At 50.3% G+C, this 13,361-nt stretch overlaps 1 protein-coding gene across 1 annotated transcript in view; it reads right to left on the bottom strand.

Annotated features, from left to right (window-relative positions):
* CCDC18 (coiled-coil domain containing 18) overlaps positions 1 to 13,361 on the bottom strand; it is a 77,958-nt gene that overhangs the window by 37,332 nt on the left and 27,265 nt on the right. Inside the window, exons 17-19 of the mRNA XM_065409080.1 lie at positions 12,436 to 12,552; positions 4,223 to 4,390; positions 3,582 to 3,724 (exon numbers count right to left, since the gene is read on the bottom strand). Coding sequence (XP_065265152.1) covers positions 3,582 to 3,724; positions 4,223 to 4,390; positions 12,436 to 12,552 — 428 coding nt within the window. The remainder of the gene's footprint in view (positions 1 to 3,581; positions 3,725 to 4,222; positions 4,391 to 12,435; positions 12,553 to 13,361) is intronic.

Below are 13,361 nucleotides of genomic sequence, written 5' to 3'. Positions count from 1 at the left end.
CACCCTCCCCCTTCCCCCAGCTTGCTTTCAAAGGAAATAAAGTCACCATTGTTTAAAAATCATTTATTCTTTATTAATTGATTATAAAAAGAGGGAGAGAACCTGAGTGGGGTTTGGGAGGAGGATCAGCGGGAAGGAAAAGCCCAGTAAAAAAAGGTAAAGAAAATGGCAGCCTTTTGCTTGGGCTGTCCACTGGGGTGGAATGGGAGGGTGTACGGAGCCTCCCCCCCGTGTTCTTACACATCTGGGTGTGGAGGCTATGGAACATGGTGAGGAGGTAGGGGGGTTATACAGGGGCTGTAGCGGCACAGAACCTGAGTGGGGTTTGGGAGGAGGATCTGCGGGAAGGAAAAGCCCAGTAAAAAAAGGTTAAAAAAATGGCAGCCTTTTGCTTGGGCTGTCCACTGGGGTGGAATGGGAGGGTGTACGGAGCCTCCCCCCCCGTGTTCTTACACGTCTGGGTGTGGAGGCTATGGGACATGGTGAGGAGGTAGGGGGGTTATACAGGGGCTGTAGCGGCACTCTGTTCTCCAGCAGCCGTTCCTGAAGCTCCACCAGACGCCGGAGCATGTCTGTTTGCTCACGCAGCAGCCCCAGCGTTGCTTCCCGACTCCTCTGATCTTCCTGCCGCCACCTCTCATCTCGAGCGTCTCTCCTCTCCTCACGTTGGTCCCTTCTGTCCTCACGTTGGTCCCTCATGTCCTCACGTTGGTCCCTCCTGTCCTCACGGTCACTGGCTTCTTTCCTATACTTGCAAACCGTCTCCTTCCACTCATTCAGATGAGCTCTTTCATTCCTGGTGGATTGCATGATTTCGGAAAACATCTCTTCTCTCGTCTTTTTTTTACGACGCCTTATCTGGGATAGCCTTCGGGAAGGAGGAGGGAGGCTTGAAACATTTGCACCTGCTGGAGGGAGTGAAAAAAGGAGAGAATTTTTTTAAAAGATACATTTTTCAGAACAATGCTTATACTCTTTCACGGTGTATACTATTCACATTACATAGCACATGTGATTTCTGTGTAAGGTCGCATTTTGCCTCTTAATATTGAGTGCCTGTGGCTTTGCTGCTAGAGATCACAGACGCAGGTCGGGGCAACAGAATTCACCTTGCATGCTGCCATGGTAAGCCACTGTCTTTAGGCTTCTGCGCCCTGCTTTCCCACATACCAAGCAAAGCCCGTTGTGCTGCAGTTTTCCTGTTAGCTTGTTTTCTGCTGCTGAAGGTTAACACCCCCCCCCCATCCAATTCTCTGGGATGAGTGCTTTCTCCCTCCCCCCACCGCGTGGCTGGTATCAGGGAAGATCCCTGCAGGAACCAAACTAACACCCCCCCCCCCACCCGCCATGAATTCTCTGGGATGAGTGCTTTCTCCCTCCCCCCACCGCCTGGCTGGTATCAGGGAAGATCCCTGCAGGAACCAAACTAACACCCCCCCCCCCACCCGCCATGAATTCTCTGGGATGAGTGCTTTCTCCCTCCCCCCACCGCGTGGCTGGTATCAGGGAAGATCCCTGCAGGAACCAAACTAACACCCCCCCCCCCCACCCGCCATGAATTCTCTGGGATGAGTGCTTTCTCCCTCCCCCCACCGCGTGGCTGGTATCAGGGAAGATCCCTGCAGGAACCAAACTAACACCCCCCCCCCACCCGCCATGAATTCTCTGGGATGAGTGCTTTCTCCCTCCCCCCACCGCCTGGCTGGTATCAGGGAAGATCCCTGCTAGCAAAACGCGAAAAGCTCTGGGCCAATCCTCCCCCCCCCCTTTGCACTTGGCTAAATGCAGGGAAGGATTTCTTTTCAGCCACAGGCAAACAGCCCAGTAGGAACGGCCACCTCAGTCCCCTTAATTAAATTCCCTTATTTCAACCAGGTTACCCTAAGCGATATCACTCTCCTGAGGATTACACAGCAAGATAAAGAACGGATGTTGCTTGAATGCCAGCAAACACCGGGACCATACGCTGCCAGGCTCTGTCAGGCAATGATACCAGATTACTTGCTACTAGCATGGCGTGGTCAAGTGTCCTACCATGGAGGACGGAATAAGGCTGCACTGCCCAGAAACCTTGTGGCAAGGCTTTTGGAGTACCTCCAGGAGAGCTTCATGGAGATGTCCCTGGAGGATTTCCGCTCCATCCCCAGACATGTTAACAGACTTTTCCAGTAGCTGTACTGGCTGCGAATGCATCCCAAGTGCTCAGGGCAAATTAATCATTAAAAATGCTTGCTTTTAAACCATGTTTTCTATTTTAAAAGGTAAACTCACCTGAGGTCCCTTCCATGGGGTCATGGTCTTGGGTGCTGGCTTGGGAGGGTACTTCAGTCAGGGTGAGAAACAGTTCCTGGCTGTTGGGGAGAACGGAGAGCTGGGTGCTCTCTGCCAGCTCGTCCTCCTCCTCCTCCTCTTCCCCTTCCACGGAATCATCAGGTGTACCTGATGAGATTATCCCCAGCTCGGAATCCACAGTCAGAGGTGGGGTAGTGGTGGCGGCCCCCCCTAGAAATGCATTTAGCTCAGCGTAGAAGCGGCATGTCCGCGGCTCTGACCCGGAGCGACCGTTTGCCTCCTTTGCTTTTTGATAGGCTTGTCTGAGCTCCTTGACTTTCACGCGGCACTGATCTGTGTCCCTATTGTGGCCTCTCTCCATCATGCCCTTGGAAATTTTTTCATAAGTTTTGGCATTTCGTCTTTTCGAACGCAGTTCAGCTAGCACTGAATCCTCTCCCCATATAGAGATCAAATCCAGTACCTCCTGTACGGTCCATGCTGGTGCTCTTTTTCGATTATCAGCCTGCATGGTTACCTGTGCTGATGAGCTCTCTGTGGTCACCTGTGCTCTCCACGCTGTGCAAACAGGAAATGAAATTCAAATGTTCCCGGGGCTTTTCCTGTCCACCTGGCCAGTGCATGCGAGTTCAGATTGCTGGCCAGAGCGGTCACAATGGTGCACTGTGGGATAGCTCCTGGAGGCCAATAACATCGAATTGCGGCCACACTAACGCTAATTCGAATTGACAAATTCGATTTTGGCGCTACTCCGCTCGTCGGGGTGGAGTACAGAAATCGAATTAAAGGGCCCTTTAATTCGAATTAAATGGCTTCGTTGTGTGGACGGGTCAAGCGTTAATTCGAATTAAGGCAGCTAAATCCGAATTAAAGTCGTAGTGTAGACCAGGCCTCAGGAACATGCTTAACTTTAGGCATAAAACTGAAGTTAGTGTGTTTATGCACTCTTCCTGAATAAGGATGTTTTCCTGAATAGAGGCATATAGAAGGACTAAGCCTGGATATCGGTTTGTAAATTAACAAAAAATAGAAGTGTCCTTAAGCTAGAAATAAAGGCCTGAATTCAACAAGGTATATGGGATTATTAACATGTTTACAAATAGGCAAATATTCAAGTATGAATCAGGACCTGCTGAATCAGGACCAAAAGTACTATTCTAAAGCTACATGTACCTGTAAAACATACTCCTTTCAATAAAAGCATCACATTTTGTAATACAATTTTTTAGTAGTTTTACAATATTGGATCTTCAGAATACACCAAAATGAAAAAAATGTTCTACACATACCCAATTGTGCTAGTAAGTTCAGCCACCTTCTGTCTTTTTAAATCTGCTTCCTGAGAGGCTATACGGAGCTTCCCTTCTGCCTTTCTCAACTCTTCTTCGGAGTTTTCTTTCTGTTTTTGAAGCTCTTGCTCCAGTTTTGATACCTATTTAAAGTTGTATTTAATATCTATACTGTTAAAATATATATAAAAGAATATAAATCTCCCTCTTGAAAAAAATCACATATGAAAGGGTTAAAAGTATTTAATTTCTTTGGTTAGATCCTAAAATTGCACATAAAAATCAAATAGAAATCTGCAAAGGTACTTTTAGAGAACAAATTATTTCTTATCAGTTTAATAAGTGCTACAAAAGTAACTAGACGCAAAATTTCTTATTATGATGTATTACTTTTTAATTATACACCTACAGCCTGATTTTCAAAGTACTGAGCATCCACAACTTCACCTGAAATTAAGTGGCATTACATTTCATTATTCACTCAGGCTACTATAATAATTATATCAATTACATCTGATAATTAAAAGATTATAAACAAAGTAAGCTATCAAATAGACAGATATTGCAATTCCATATAAATACATTTAAATATTTATGCTTACCTATACTATTTAATTCTTCTCATTATGAATGTACTTTACCTGTTTTTCAAGCTTAATTTGGCTATCCTCTAGCTCTCCATTTCTAATTGTCTCCTGCTGTAACATTTGCTGCTGCTGCTGCAGAGTTTGCTGTAGGAGGACATTTTGTTCAGTGGTGTCCTGAAGATTATGATTTCTTTGTTTTATTTCTTTTTGTAACCGGTGCACCTGAAAATACATTAATTTTCTTTACAATGAAACAAAGATATTTATGCCTTATCTTGCTTCCATTTAAATCGGTCATCCGATTGTTCTTCGTGAGAGGATGATCAGACCCATAATGCATAACAGGGAGACACTGTAGCACTGGCTGGCAAAGAGCTGAGACTGGCATCTGTTGCTTGGAGCATGGGCAGATGTGTGGGATCAGGGTGGGGGGGAACGGATCCTTCACATCCGATCCCTGCACCAGGACATGGCCCTCTCACACACCTGCTTGTGTGCCAAGCAGTGGATTCTTCTCAGCTCCTCGCCAGCCAGCCCTACAGTGTTTCCCCTGGACCTGCTGGTGACTATTGGGCCGGGGAAGGGTGGGGGGGAAAGGGAATCCAAGGCTTCTAATAAAAGACAGTTACCTTTTCCATAACTGGTGTTCTTCGAGATGTGTTGCTCATGTCTATTCCACAGTAGGTGTGCATGCTCACCATATGCAACAGTGCCGGAAGTTTTTCCCCTAGTAGTACCCGTAGGGGAGCGTCCCTAATGCCCCCTGGAGTGGCACTTCTATGGCACGGTATAAGTGGTGCTGTGTGCTCCCCCCACCCTCAGTTCCTTCTTGCCAGACAACTCCGACAGCGGGGAAGGAGGATGGGATGTGGAATAGACATGAGCAACACATCTCTAAGAACACCAGTTACAGAAAAGGTAACTGTCTTTTCTTCTTCGAGTGATTGCTCATGTGTATTCCAAAGTAGGTGATTCCAAGCTATATCTGTTGGAGATGGGTAGGAGTTCACAAACTCTCGGGACGGAGCACAGCCCTGCTGAACCCGGCGTCTTCCCTGCTCTGGGAGACAATCACATAATGCGAGGTGAACATGTGAACTGAAGATCATGTGGCAGCCCTACAAATGTCCTGAATGGGGGCATGGGCTAAAAAGGCACCCGACGAGGCCTGCGCCCTAGTCGAGTGTGCCCTCACAATCAATGGAGGGGGAATTCCCGCCAAGTCGTATCAGGTACAGATACACGAGATGATCCAGTTGGAGAGCCGCTGAGTGGAGATTGGCCGACCCGTCATGCGTTCAGCCGAGGCAACAAACAGCTGCAAAGGCTTTCTGAACTGCCTAGTCTGTTCCAGGTAAAAGGCCAGAGTCCATCTCACATCCAGCATGTGGAGACGGTGCTCCTCACTGGATGCATGGGGCTTGGGGCAGAGGACCGGCAGGAAAATGTCCTGATCCATGTAGTAGGCGGAGACCACCTTCAGGAGGAACTAAGGATGTGGGCGGAGCTGGACCTCATCCTTATGAAATAGCGTACGGGGGCTCGGAGGTCAGGGCCTTGAGTTCCGAGACCTGTCTAGCTGACGTGATTTCACCAGGAAGGCTACCTTCCACGAGAGGTGCGATCAGGAGCATGTAGCTAACGGCTCAAAGGGGGGACCCGTCAACCAGACCAGCACCAAGTTCAAGTCCCAATGCGGGACTGGGGGCCTAACGTACAGGAAGAGACAATCCAATCCCTTAAGGAATCGGCCATAGCATGGGAGAATACCGTGTGCCTCTGCATCGGCGGGTGGAAGGGCAATATGGCCGCCAAGTGCAGCTTGACGGACGAGGGCGCCAGGCCTTGGGCTCTAAGATGAAGGAGATAGTCTAAAATGAGCTGGATCGGGGCAGCCACGGGGGAAACGTCCTGCTCAGCCGCCCATCAGGAAAACCGAGACCACTTTGCCAAGGAGGCTCGACGCGTGGAGGGTTGCCTGCTTTCCAAGAGGACACGCTCAACCCCTTCCGAGTACATCCTTTCCTCTCGGCCTAGCCATTGAGCAGCCACGCTGTGAGGTGGAGCACTGCTAGGTTGGGGTGGAGGAGGCGGCCCTGGTCCTCGGAGAGCAGGTCTGGGCAGGACGGCAGCCGGCCACGGCGGGGCGACTGCCAGGCTCGTGAGGGTCCTGTACCAATGTTGTCTGGGCCATGCCGGGGCAATCAGGAGGACCCGGGCCCTGTCCATCTTTATCTTTTCCAGGACCTTGATGATCAGCGGGATCGGGGGGGAAGGCATAGAGAAGTTGGCCTGACCAGGATAGGAGGAAGGCATCGGAGATAGCGCCCACTCCCAGCCCCCCGCCCCACCCCCCGGAGCAGAACTGGGGACACTGGCGGTTCTGCCAAGTCGCGAACAGGTTCACCTGGGGAGTTCCCCACTCTTGGAAAATCTGTGCACCACCTCTGTGTGTAGAGCCACGCGTGCTGAGAGGAGAAGTCTCGGCTCAGACGATTCGCCTGCGAGTTCTGAACGCCCAGTACGTGGTAGGCCTGTAGGCAAATGTCGTGGGCTATACAGAAGTCCCACAGCCTGAGGGTTTCCTGGCAGAAGAGCAGGCCCCGCCTTGCCTGTTGATGTAAAACATCGAGGCCGTGTTGTCTGAGGACCCTGACCACTCTGCCCTCCAGGTGCGAGCGGAAGGCCACGCATACCACCCTGAGTTCCTTGACGTTTATATGCAGGGCAAGGTCCTGCGCAGACCACAGACCTTGGATCTGAACGTCCCCCACATGGGCTCCTCACCCCAGATCCGAGGCGTCTGACACCAGCTCCACCGACAGGGGCATGCCCCTGAACGGGACCCCATGGAGCATGTTCTCCGGGGAGGACCACCATTGTAGGGAGGCGATCACTGGCTCGGGCACAGTGAGGACCTTGTCCATCCTGTCCCTGGCCTGGGAGAACACCGAAGCCAACCAGAGTTGGAGGGGGCCTCATCCTGAGTCTGGTGTGGCGAACCACATATGTGCACGCCGACATGTGACCAAGGAGCTGGAGACACACTCTGGCTGTCGTCACGGGAAACTTTGTGACTGTGTCGACGAGCCCTTTCAGGGTCTTGAATCTGTCCAGTGGGAGGGAGGCCCTGGCCAACGTCGCGTCCAGGACTGCCCCGATGAACTCTATGCGCTGTACCGGGACTAACGTGGACATGATCCCGCACCTGCAATCAGGAGCTGCCCTTGACCAGCCAGTCATCCAGATAGGGAAAGATTTGGACCCCAGGACGCCTGAGGTAGGCCGTCACCACAGACATGCACTTTGTGAATACCCTGGGAGCAGTGGACAGGCCAAAAGGGAGGACCGTCAATTGGTAGTGCTCTCACCCAAACGTGAAATGGAGGAAGTGCCTGTGCCCCTCAAATATGAATGTGGAAGTATGCGTCCTGCAGATCAAGGGCAGCGTACCAGTCCCCGGGATCCAGGGGATGATGGAGGCCAGAGAGCCCATGCAAAACTTGAACTTTATCATGTACTGTTTCAGGCTTTGCAGGTGCAGGATGGGCCTGAGCCCCCCTTTGGCCTTCGGGATAAGGAAATAGCAGTAGTAGTACCCCTTGCATCTGAACTCTGCTAGCACCACTTCCACCACTCCTAAGCCAAGGAGCCGCCCCACCTACTGCTCTAGCAGAGCCTCATGAGAGGGGTCCCCCAGGTGGGACGGGGGCGGAGGGTGGTTGGGTGGGGTAGAGGTAAACTGGAGGGTGTAGCCCCAGGAGACGGTGTTGAGGACCCAACGGTCCGAAGTCAGCCAAGACCACTCCGGGAGAAAAGCACACAACCAGTTAGTGAAGGGAAGCTTTATTGCGGGTGGATCCCTGATGTGAACTGGTAGGTCGCCCCCGGGCATCCCGTCAAAACTGACATTTCCCCACCCATTTATCCTTGGAGGACCCAGGCTGGGGGGCAGGCCAGGACTGCCTCTGCGGGTATTTCTTATAGTCCCATGACTTTTTATAAGGGGGCTCATATTTAGAGTGAGTGGCCTAGGTGGGAGCCTGCTGCGGCTTAAACTTGGGCCTAGCCGGAGCTGGGACATAGAGGCCAAGTGTCTTAAGCGTAGTGTGAGAATCTTTCAGGCCGTGCAGTTTCACATCCATCTGTTCCGCAAACAGGGCCTTGCCGTCGAACAGGAGGTCCTGCAAGGAGTTCTGCGCCTCACTGGACAGCCCAGACAGCAGGAGCCACGACGCCCTCCTCATGGACACTGCAGAGGCCATGGACCTTCCACCTGTATCCGCAGCATCCGACGCTGCCTGCAGGGTTGCCCTAGTAGCCGCTGTACCCTCCTCCACCAAAGCTTTGAACTCCTTCCTATCACGCTCCTGGATGGAGTCCTCGAATTTGGGTAGAGAGCCCCACAAATTGAACTCATACCAACCCAGGAGAGCCTGATGGTTCGCCACCCTTAACTGGAAACTCGAGGACGAATAAACCTTTCTCCCAAAGAAGTCCAGCCTCCTTGAGTCTTTATTTTTCAGAGTGGGGGCTGGTTGGCCCTGCCTCTCCCTGTGGTTGACCGACTTGACCACCAGGGAGTTGGGAGCAGGGTGGGTGTACAGGTATTCATGCCCCTTGGCAGGCACAAAGTACTTCCGTTCTGCCCTCTTAGAGACGGGGAGCAAGGAAGCAAGCATTTGTCAGAAGGCATTTGAAATTTTTGCCACCCCTTCGTAGAGTGGAAGGGCCACCCTGCCCGGTACCAAGGCCGATAGGACGTTGAAGAGGGAGTCGAGGGTTCCTCCACCTCCTCGGCCTGAAGGTTGAGACTTGATGCCACTCTTTTCAATAGTTCCTGGTGGGCCTTAGAGTCCTCCTGCGGAACAGAGGGAGGAGAGGTCGTAATCGCCTCATCAGGGGAGGGTGAGGATGCAGGCATGGTACTCTGCGTACCGACCGGTACTGGAGGTCCCACCACTTGGTCACCCTCTGGGCACGGAACCGAAAATGCACGTCCCACCGACTCCTTTCTGGGATGCTGGGAAAGGGAGGCCGATGGTCGTTCCGATGCTCCGGCCACCAAGCGAGCCCCCACCGGGGGCTGCGTTGGGGTCCACGGGGCCCACTGGTACCACGGTGCTGGCCAAGGAGCCCAGTGCCACTGTTCAGCCTGACTAGCCTGTTCCATTGACTGATGACTACGAAGGGAGGCCGGGCTAGTGTACGATCTGCCGCTGTCCCTGGACCTGGAGGAGCGGTGGCGTCAGGAACGGTGCCGACCACGAGACCATGATCCCAACATGGAGGAACAGTACCGCCGGTAGCAGCTGCTCCACAATCAGCTCCGGCGGGCGCCAGCGATCGACGCCTGGGACTATGGGAGCGGTGCCACAGCGGGGTCCTGGAGCAAGACGACAAACAGAAACGGCATCGATGCCCATATCATGACGGGCTACGGTAGCCTCTCACAGGCGAGGACCTCTGGTGCTGTCTGTCTCGGTCTCAACGGGGCCCTCTCCCTTCGCAAGGTCTATGGTCCCTCGAGGCAGAGCGGTGTCTGGAACCCCCGTCAGTCAGAACCCAGGCAGGCAACCTGCTGGGGGTCGATGGTGACCAGTGTGGACTACGCACGGGACGGTCACTGAGCGGCGAACAGCGTCTGAAACATTCCCTCGAACGGTACTGACCAGGAGGCAACTGCAGCGATCCAAGCAGTGGCTTGCCTCTGGACCAGGGAGCCAACGGTGGCAGTGCCCCTGGTACCGGTAGGGACATAATGTCCCGGGCCGCTTGCAGGGCCTCCGGCGTGGAGGGCACCTGGACATCCGGGGAAGCCTGTGCTGACTGGGCCAGGCTACTCCGCTCAACCTGAGTTGGAGGCCTGGAGGCCGATGGGGACTGAGAACTGGCCAACGTGGGTCTAGTCTCTCCCCCGGTCTTGCTCCGGTGCCTCGGCAGAGAAGACCTCTTCTTAGCCTTCTAGGTGTGCCCCGCGGACGGGGAGCGGTGCCGACTGGTGGAAGGCACCGAAGGTTCGCCGCGCACCGACACCGCGATGCCCGGTGCCGACTCAAAGCGGCGCACTGGAGTCGGGGTCAATGCCAACTCCATCAGAATGGCTCAGAGCCAAATGTCTCTTTCTTTCTTGGTCCGAGGCTTGAAAGATCTGCAAATATTGCAGCGATCGCGGAAATGGGTTTCCCCCAGGCAGCGTAAACAGTCCGCGTGCAGATCATTCACTGGCATCGGCCGCCTGCAAGTGTCGCACGACTTAAAGCCCGGGGCATGCCCCGACCCGGGTGCACTAAACTAAACTAACACTCATCTAAACTACTTCAACTACAGGTACTACTACTACGAACGAACAAGAGTTCTAGAGGAAAGCTGCAGACAAGCTGGAGCAGAGCAGTTCTGATGCACCTTCACTGGCGGCAAGAAGGAACGGAGGGTGGGGGGTGCGCGCAGCGCCCCTTATACCGCACCATAGAGGCGCCACTCCAGGGGTCGCTAGGAGCGCTCCCCTACGGGTACTGCTAGGGGGAAAACTTCCAGCACCGGTGCACATGGCGAGCACGCACACCTACTGTGGAATAAACATGAGCAATCACTCGAAAAAGAACTGCACTTTGTCCGTCCTGCCCCTTTCTCCCCACCAGTCAGCCAGCCAGGAAGCAGCAGCAGAAGCCTGGGTGAGAACTGAGTGCAGAGCGAGCCAGGTTTACAATCCATGCCCTGGACCACGCTGGGCCAGATGTCTGGCGCCATCTGATGAGATACCCTCCCCAACGCCCTCTGGCTTACCATCCCTCCTACTCCCAAGGATAGGACTGGCACCGCCACCTCCCAGCCTGCTAACCCTCCACAAGCAGCCTTAGCAGGGAAGTGGAAGCTGAGATGGCCACTTCTGCCTCCCTGCTGTTGGGAAAAAATTGCAGCAATTCTCAGGGGCAGCAGGAGGCGTGGCATTTGTACACATTCCATGAAATTCAAAACACTTACCCGTGACACTGCAGTGAATTTAAAAAAAAAAAAAAAAAAAAATCTGTGATTTCCACAGAGTCTTATCTATAGGTTATCTTTCCTATATAAAAAAAAGAGGTAATGTAAAATTAACAGTTGATCACTCTTCTTCCGCTTCCTATTCTCTCTTGGCTTTGCAATTTTGTGGTTCCTGGTTCTCTTCCTATCCTACTCCTTCAGCGGCTCATTCTCCCCTCCACATTCTGTCCTGGTTCCTCTGCTCTTCTCTATTTTTGTAACCTCAATCTGTTCCCCTCTCCTTCAATTACCACCTATATGCAAATGAGCCAAGATTTTCAACAGTGATTAGTGACTTTCGGTACTTAACTTGAGACACGTTGAAGGAGCCTAATTTTCAGGGGGTGGATGCTCAACATTTTCTGAAAAGTCATGCCCCTTTAAAGCATCTCAAATTGCACACCCAAAAATGGAGGCACCCATTATCACTGATGAATATCTTGGCCATGATTACCAATCTTTACCTTTAACCTTACCCCACTATCCAGTCTCCCCATCTCTAACTATCAGTTATAGATTTTAAGGGCAGAAGGGATGAGTAGACCATCTAGTCTGACATCCTGTGTATCACAAACCATAAAATTTCATCCAGTTATTCTTATACTGAGCCAAATAACATGTGTTTAGCTAAAGCGTATTTTCCAGAAAGGCATCCAAGAGATAGGGAATCCATCACTTCTCTTGGCAGTTTGATCCAATAATTAATCACTCACTGGTAATATTTTGTGCTTTATTTCTAATTTGAATTTGTCTGGCTTTAATTTCCAATGACTGGTTCTTGTTATGCTTTTCACCACAAAATTAAAGAGCCATTTAGTACCTGTTTCTCCCCCCCCCCCCCCATGAAGGTACCCCTATACCTATACTACAATCAAGTCACTTCACTAACTTCTTTTTGATTAGCTAAACATTAACACAACCGCCATAGCCCTCTCAATCTGTGTCATTCCATAACTGAATGTATCCTTCCTCCTGATCCTGCTTCTCTGGCTTTAACAACAACTCCCTTATACTGGATACTACTACTTTTCACCTACCACATTCACTCTCAAAGTCCTATTGCTTCTCCCTCTGTCACAAAAATTTGCCCCTTTTCACAATCCCTACTGCTAAAATTTTGTTCACCTCTCTCCTTGCCTACTATAACCTTCTTTTAGACACAAATTCTAATATTTCATAATGGATAACACCAGTTTTCTCTGTAACAGAGAAAAACTAAGTTGATAAAACAAATTAAAGTTTACCTCTTCAGACTTCTTCTTTAGCTGCTTTTCAAATGACTCCTTATTTTCTTCTAATTGACTCAGATACAATCTAAGTTCTTCCTTACAAATGTCTAGTGCCGACTCTAGTTGTCGGACCTAGTTAGGTGTAAGAGACCATTTAAAATAAGTAATGACTAGTTGTTCAGAATTGGTCAAGAAGTCTAAAATAATTCATTAAAACCTGCTTGTTAATTCTGCCATTTTGTGTGATATAACTACAAATATGGATTAAAAAAAAACAAACATTCTTTAATTTCTCTGAAATTTACTTTTAACATAACGTTTAAATAATGAAAAATATTCATACAAAAACTTACAAAATTTATGCTTTTAAGTCATAAGAGATTATCAATTATGCAAAGACATTACAATACCCGTCATCAGCTACAGTTTAAGGACATACAAATATATATATTTATTCACTTACGCATCATTTACAGAGAAAGTGATAAAAAGGCTATAAAATTCCAGCTTTATGTATGGGATACCTTCATAAGGTTGAGAATGATACATTCTTATGTAAATTATGACAAGTCAACACTCAAAAAAGTAGATTCATATCTAAAACCAAAATATTTTATTGTGCTATTACAAAATAGCAGATCCACTTTTATTTTCTGCATTGAGACTGCAGCTCCTGAGTTTCATCAGGAGGGAAAGGACAAGGTAAACATAAAACAGCATAGCATGATGATGATGACAATTTAACAAATGTATCTTACATTTACATTACTACCAATTTGGACTTGCACCCTGAAATCACAAACTTAGATATACAATTTATAGACAACAATAACTAGGGACCTCTCCCCCCCATACACTGAAGCGCAACTATCTCTGGGGTGAAATTCAGCAATTGTAACATTAAACAGCGTTGGGCAGGAAGTGAAGATTTCCATATCAAA

Source organism: Emys orbicularis, chromosome 8 (assembly GCF_028017835.1).
Source record: "Emys orbicularis isolate rEmyOrb1 chromosome 8, rEmyOrb1.hap1, whole genome shotgun sequence".
In the NCBI taxonomy this organism is placed as follows: Eukaryota; Metazoa; Chordata; order Testudines; family Emydidae; genus Emys; species Emys orbicularis.
Note: the sequence above shows the minus strand (reverse complement) of the source record. Positions and strands in the feature narration are given on the sequence as shown.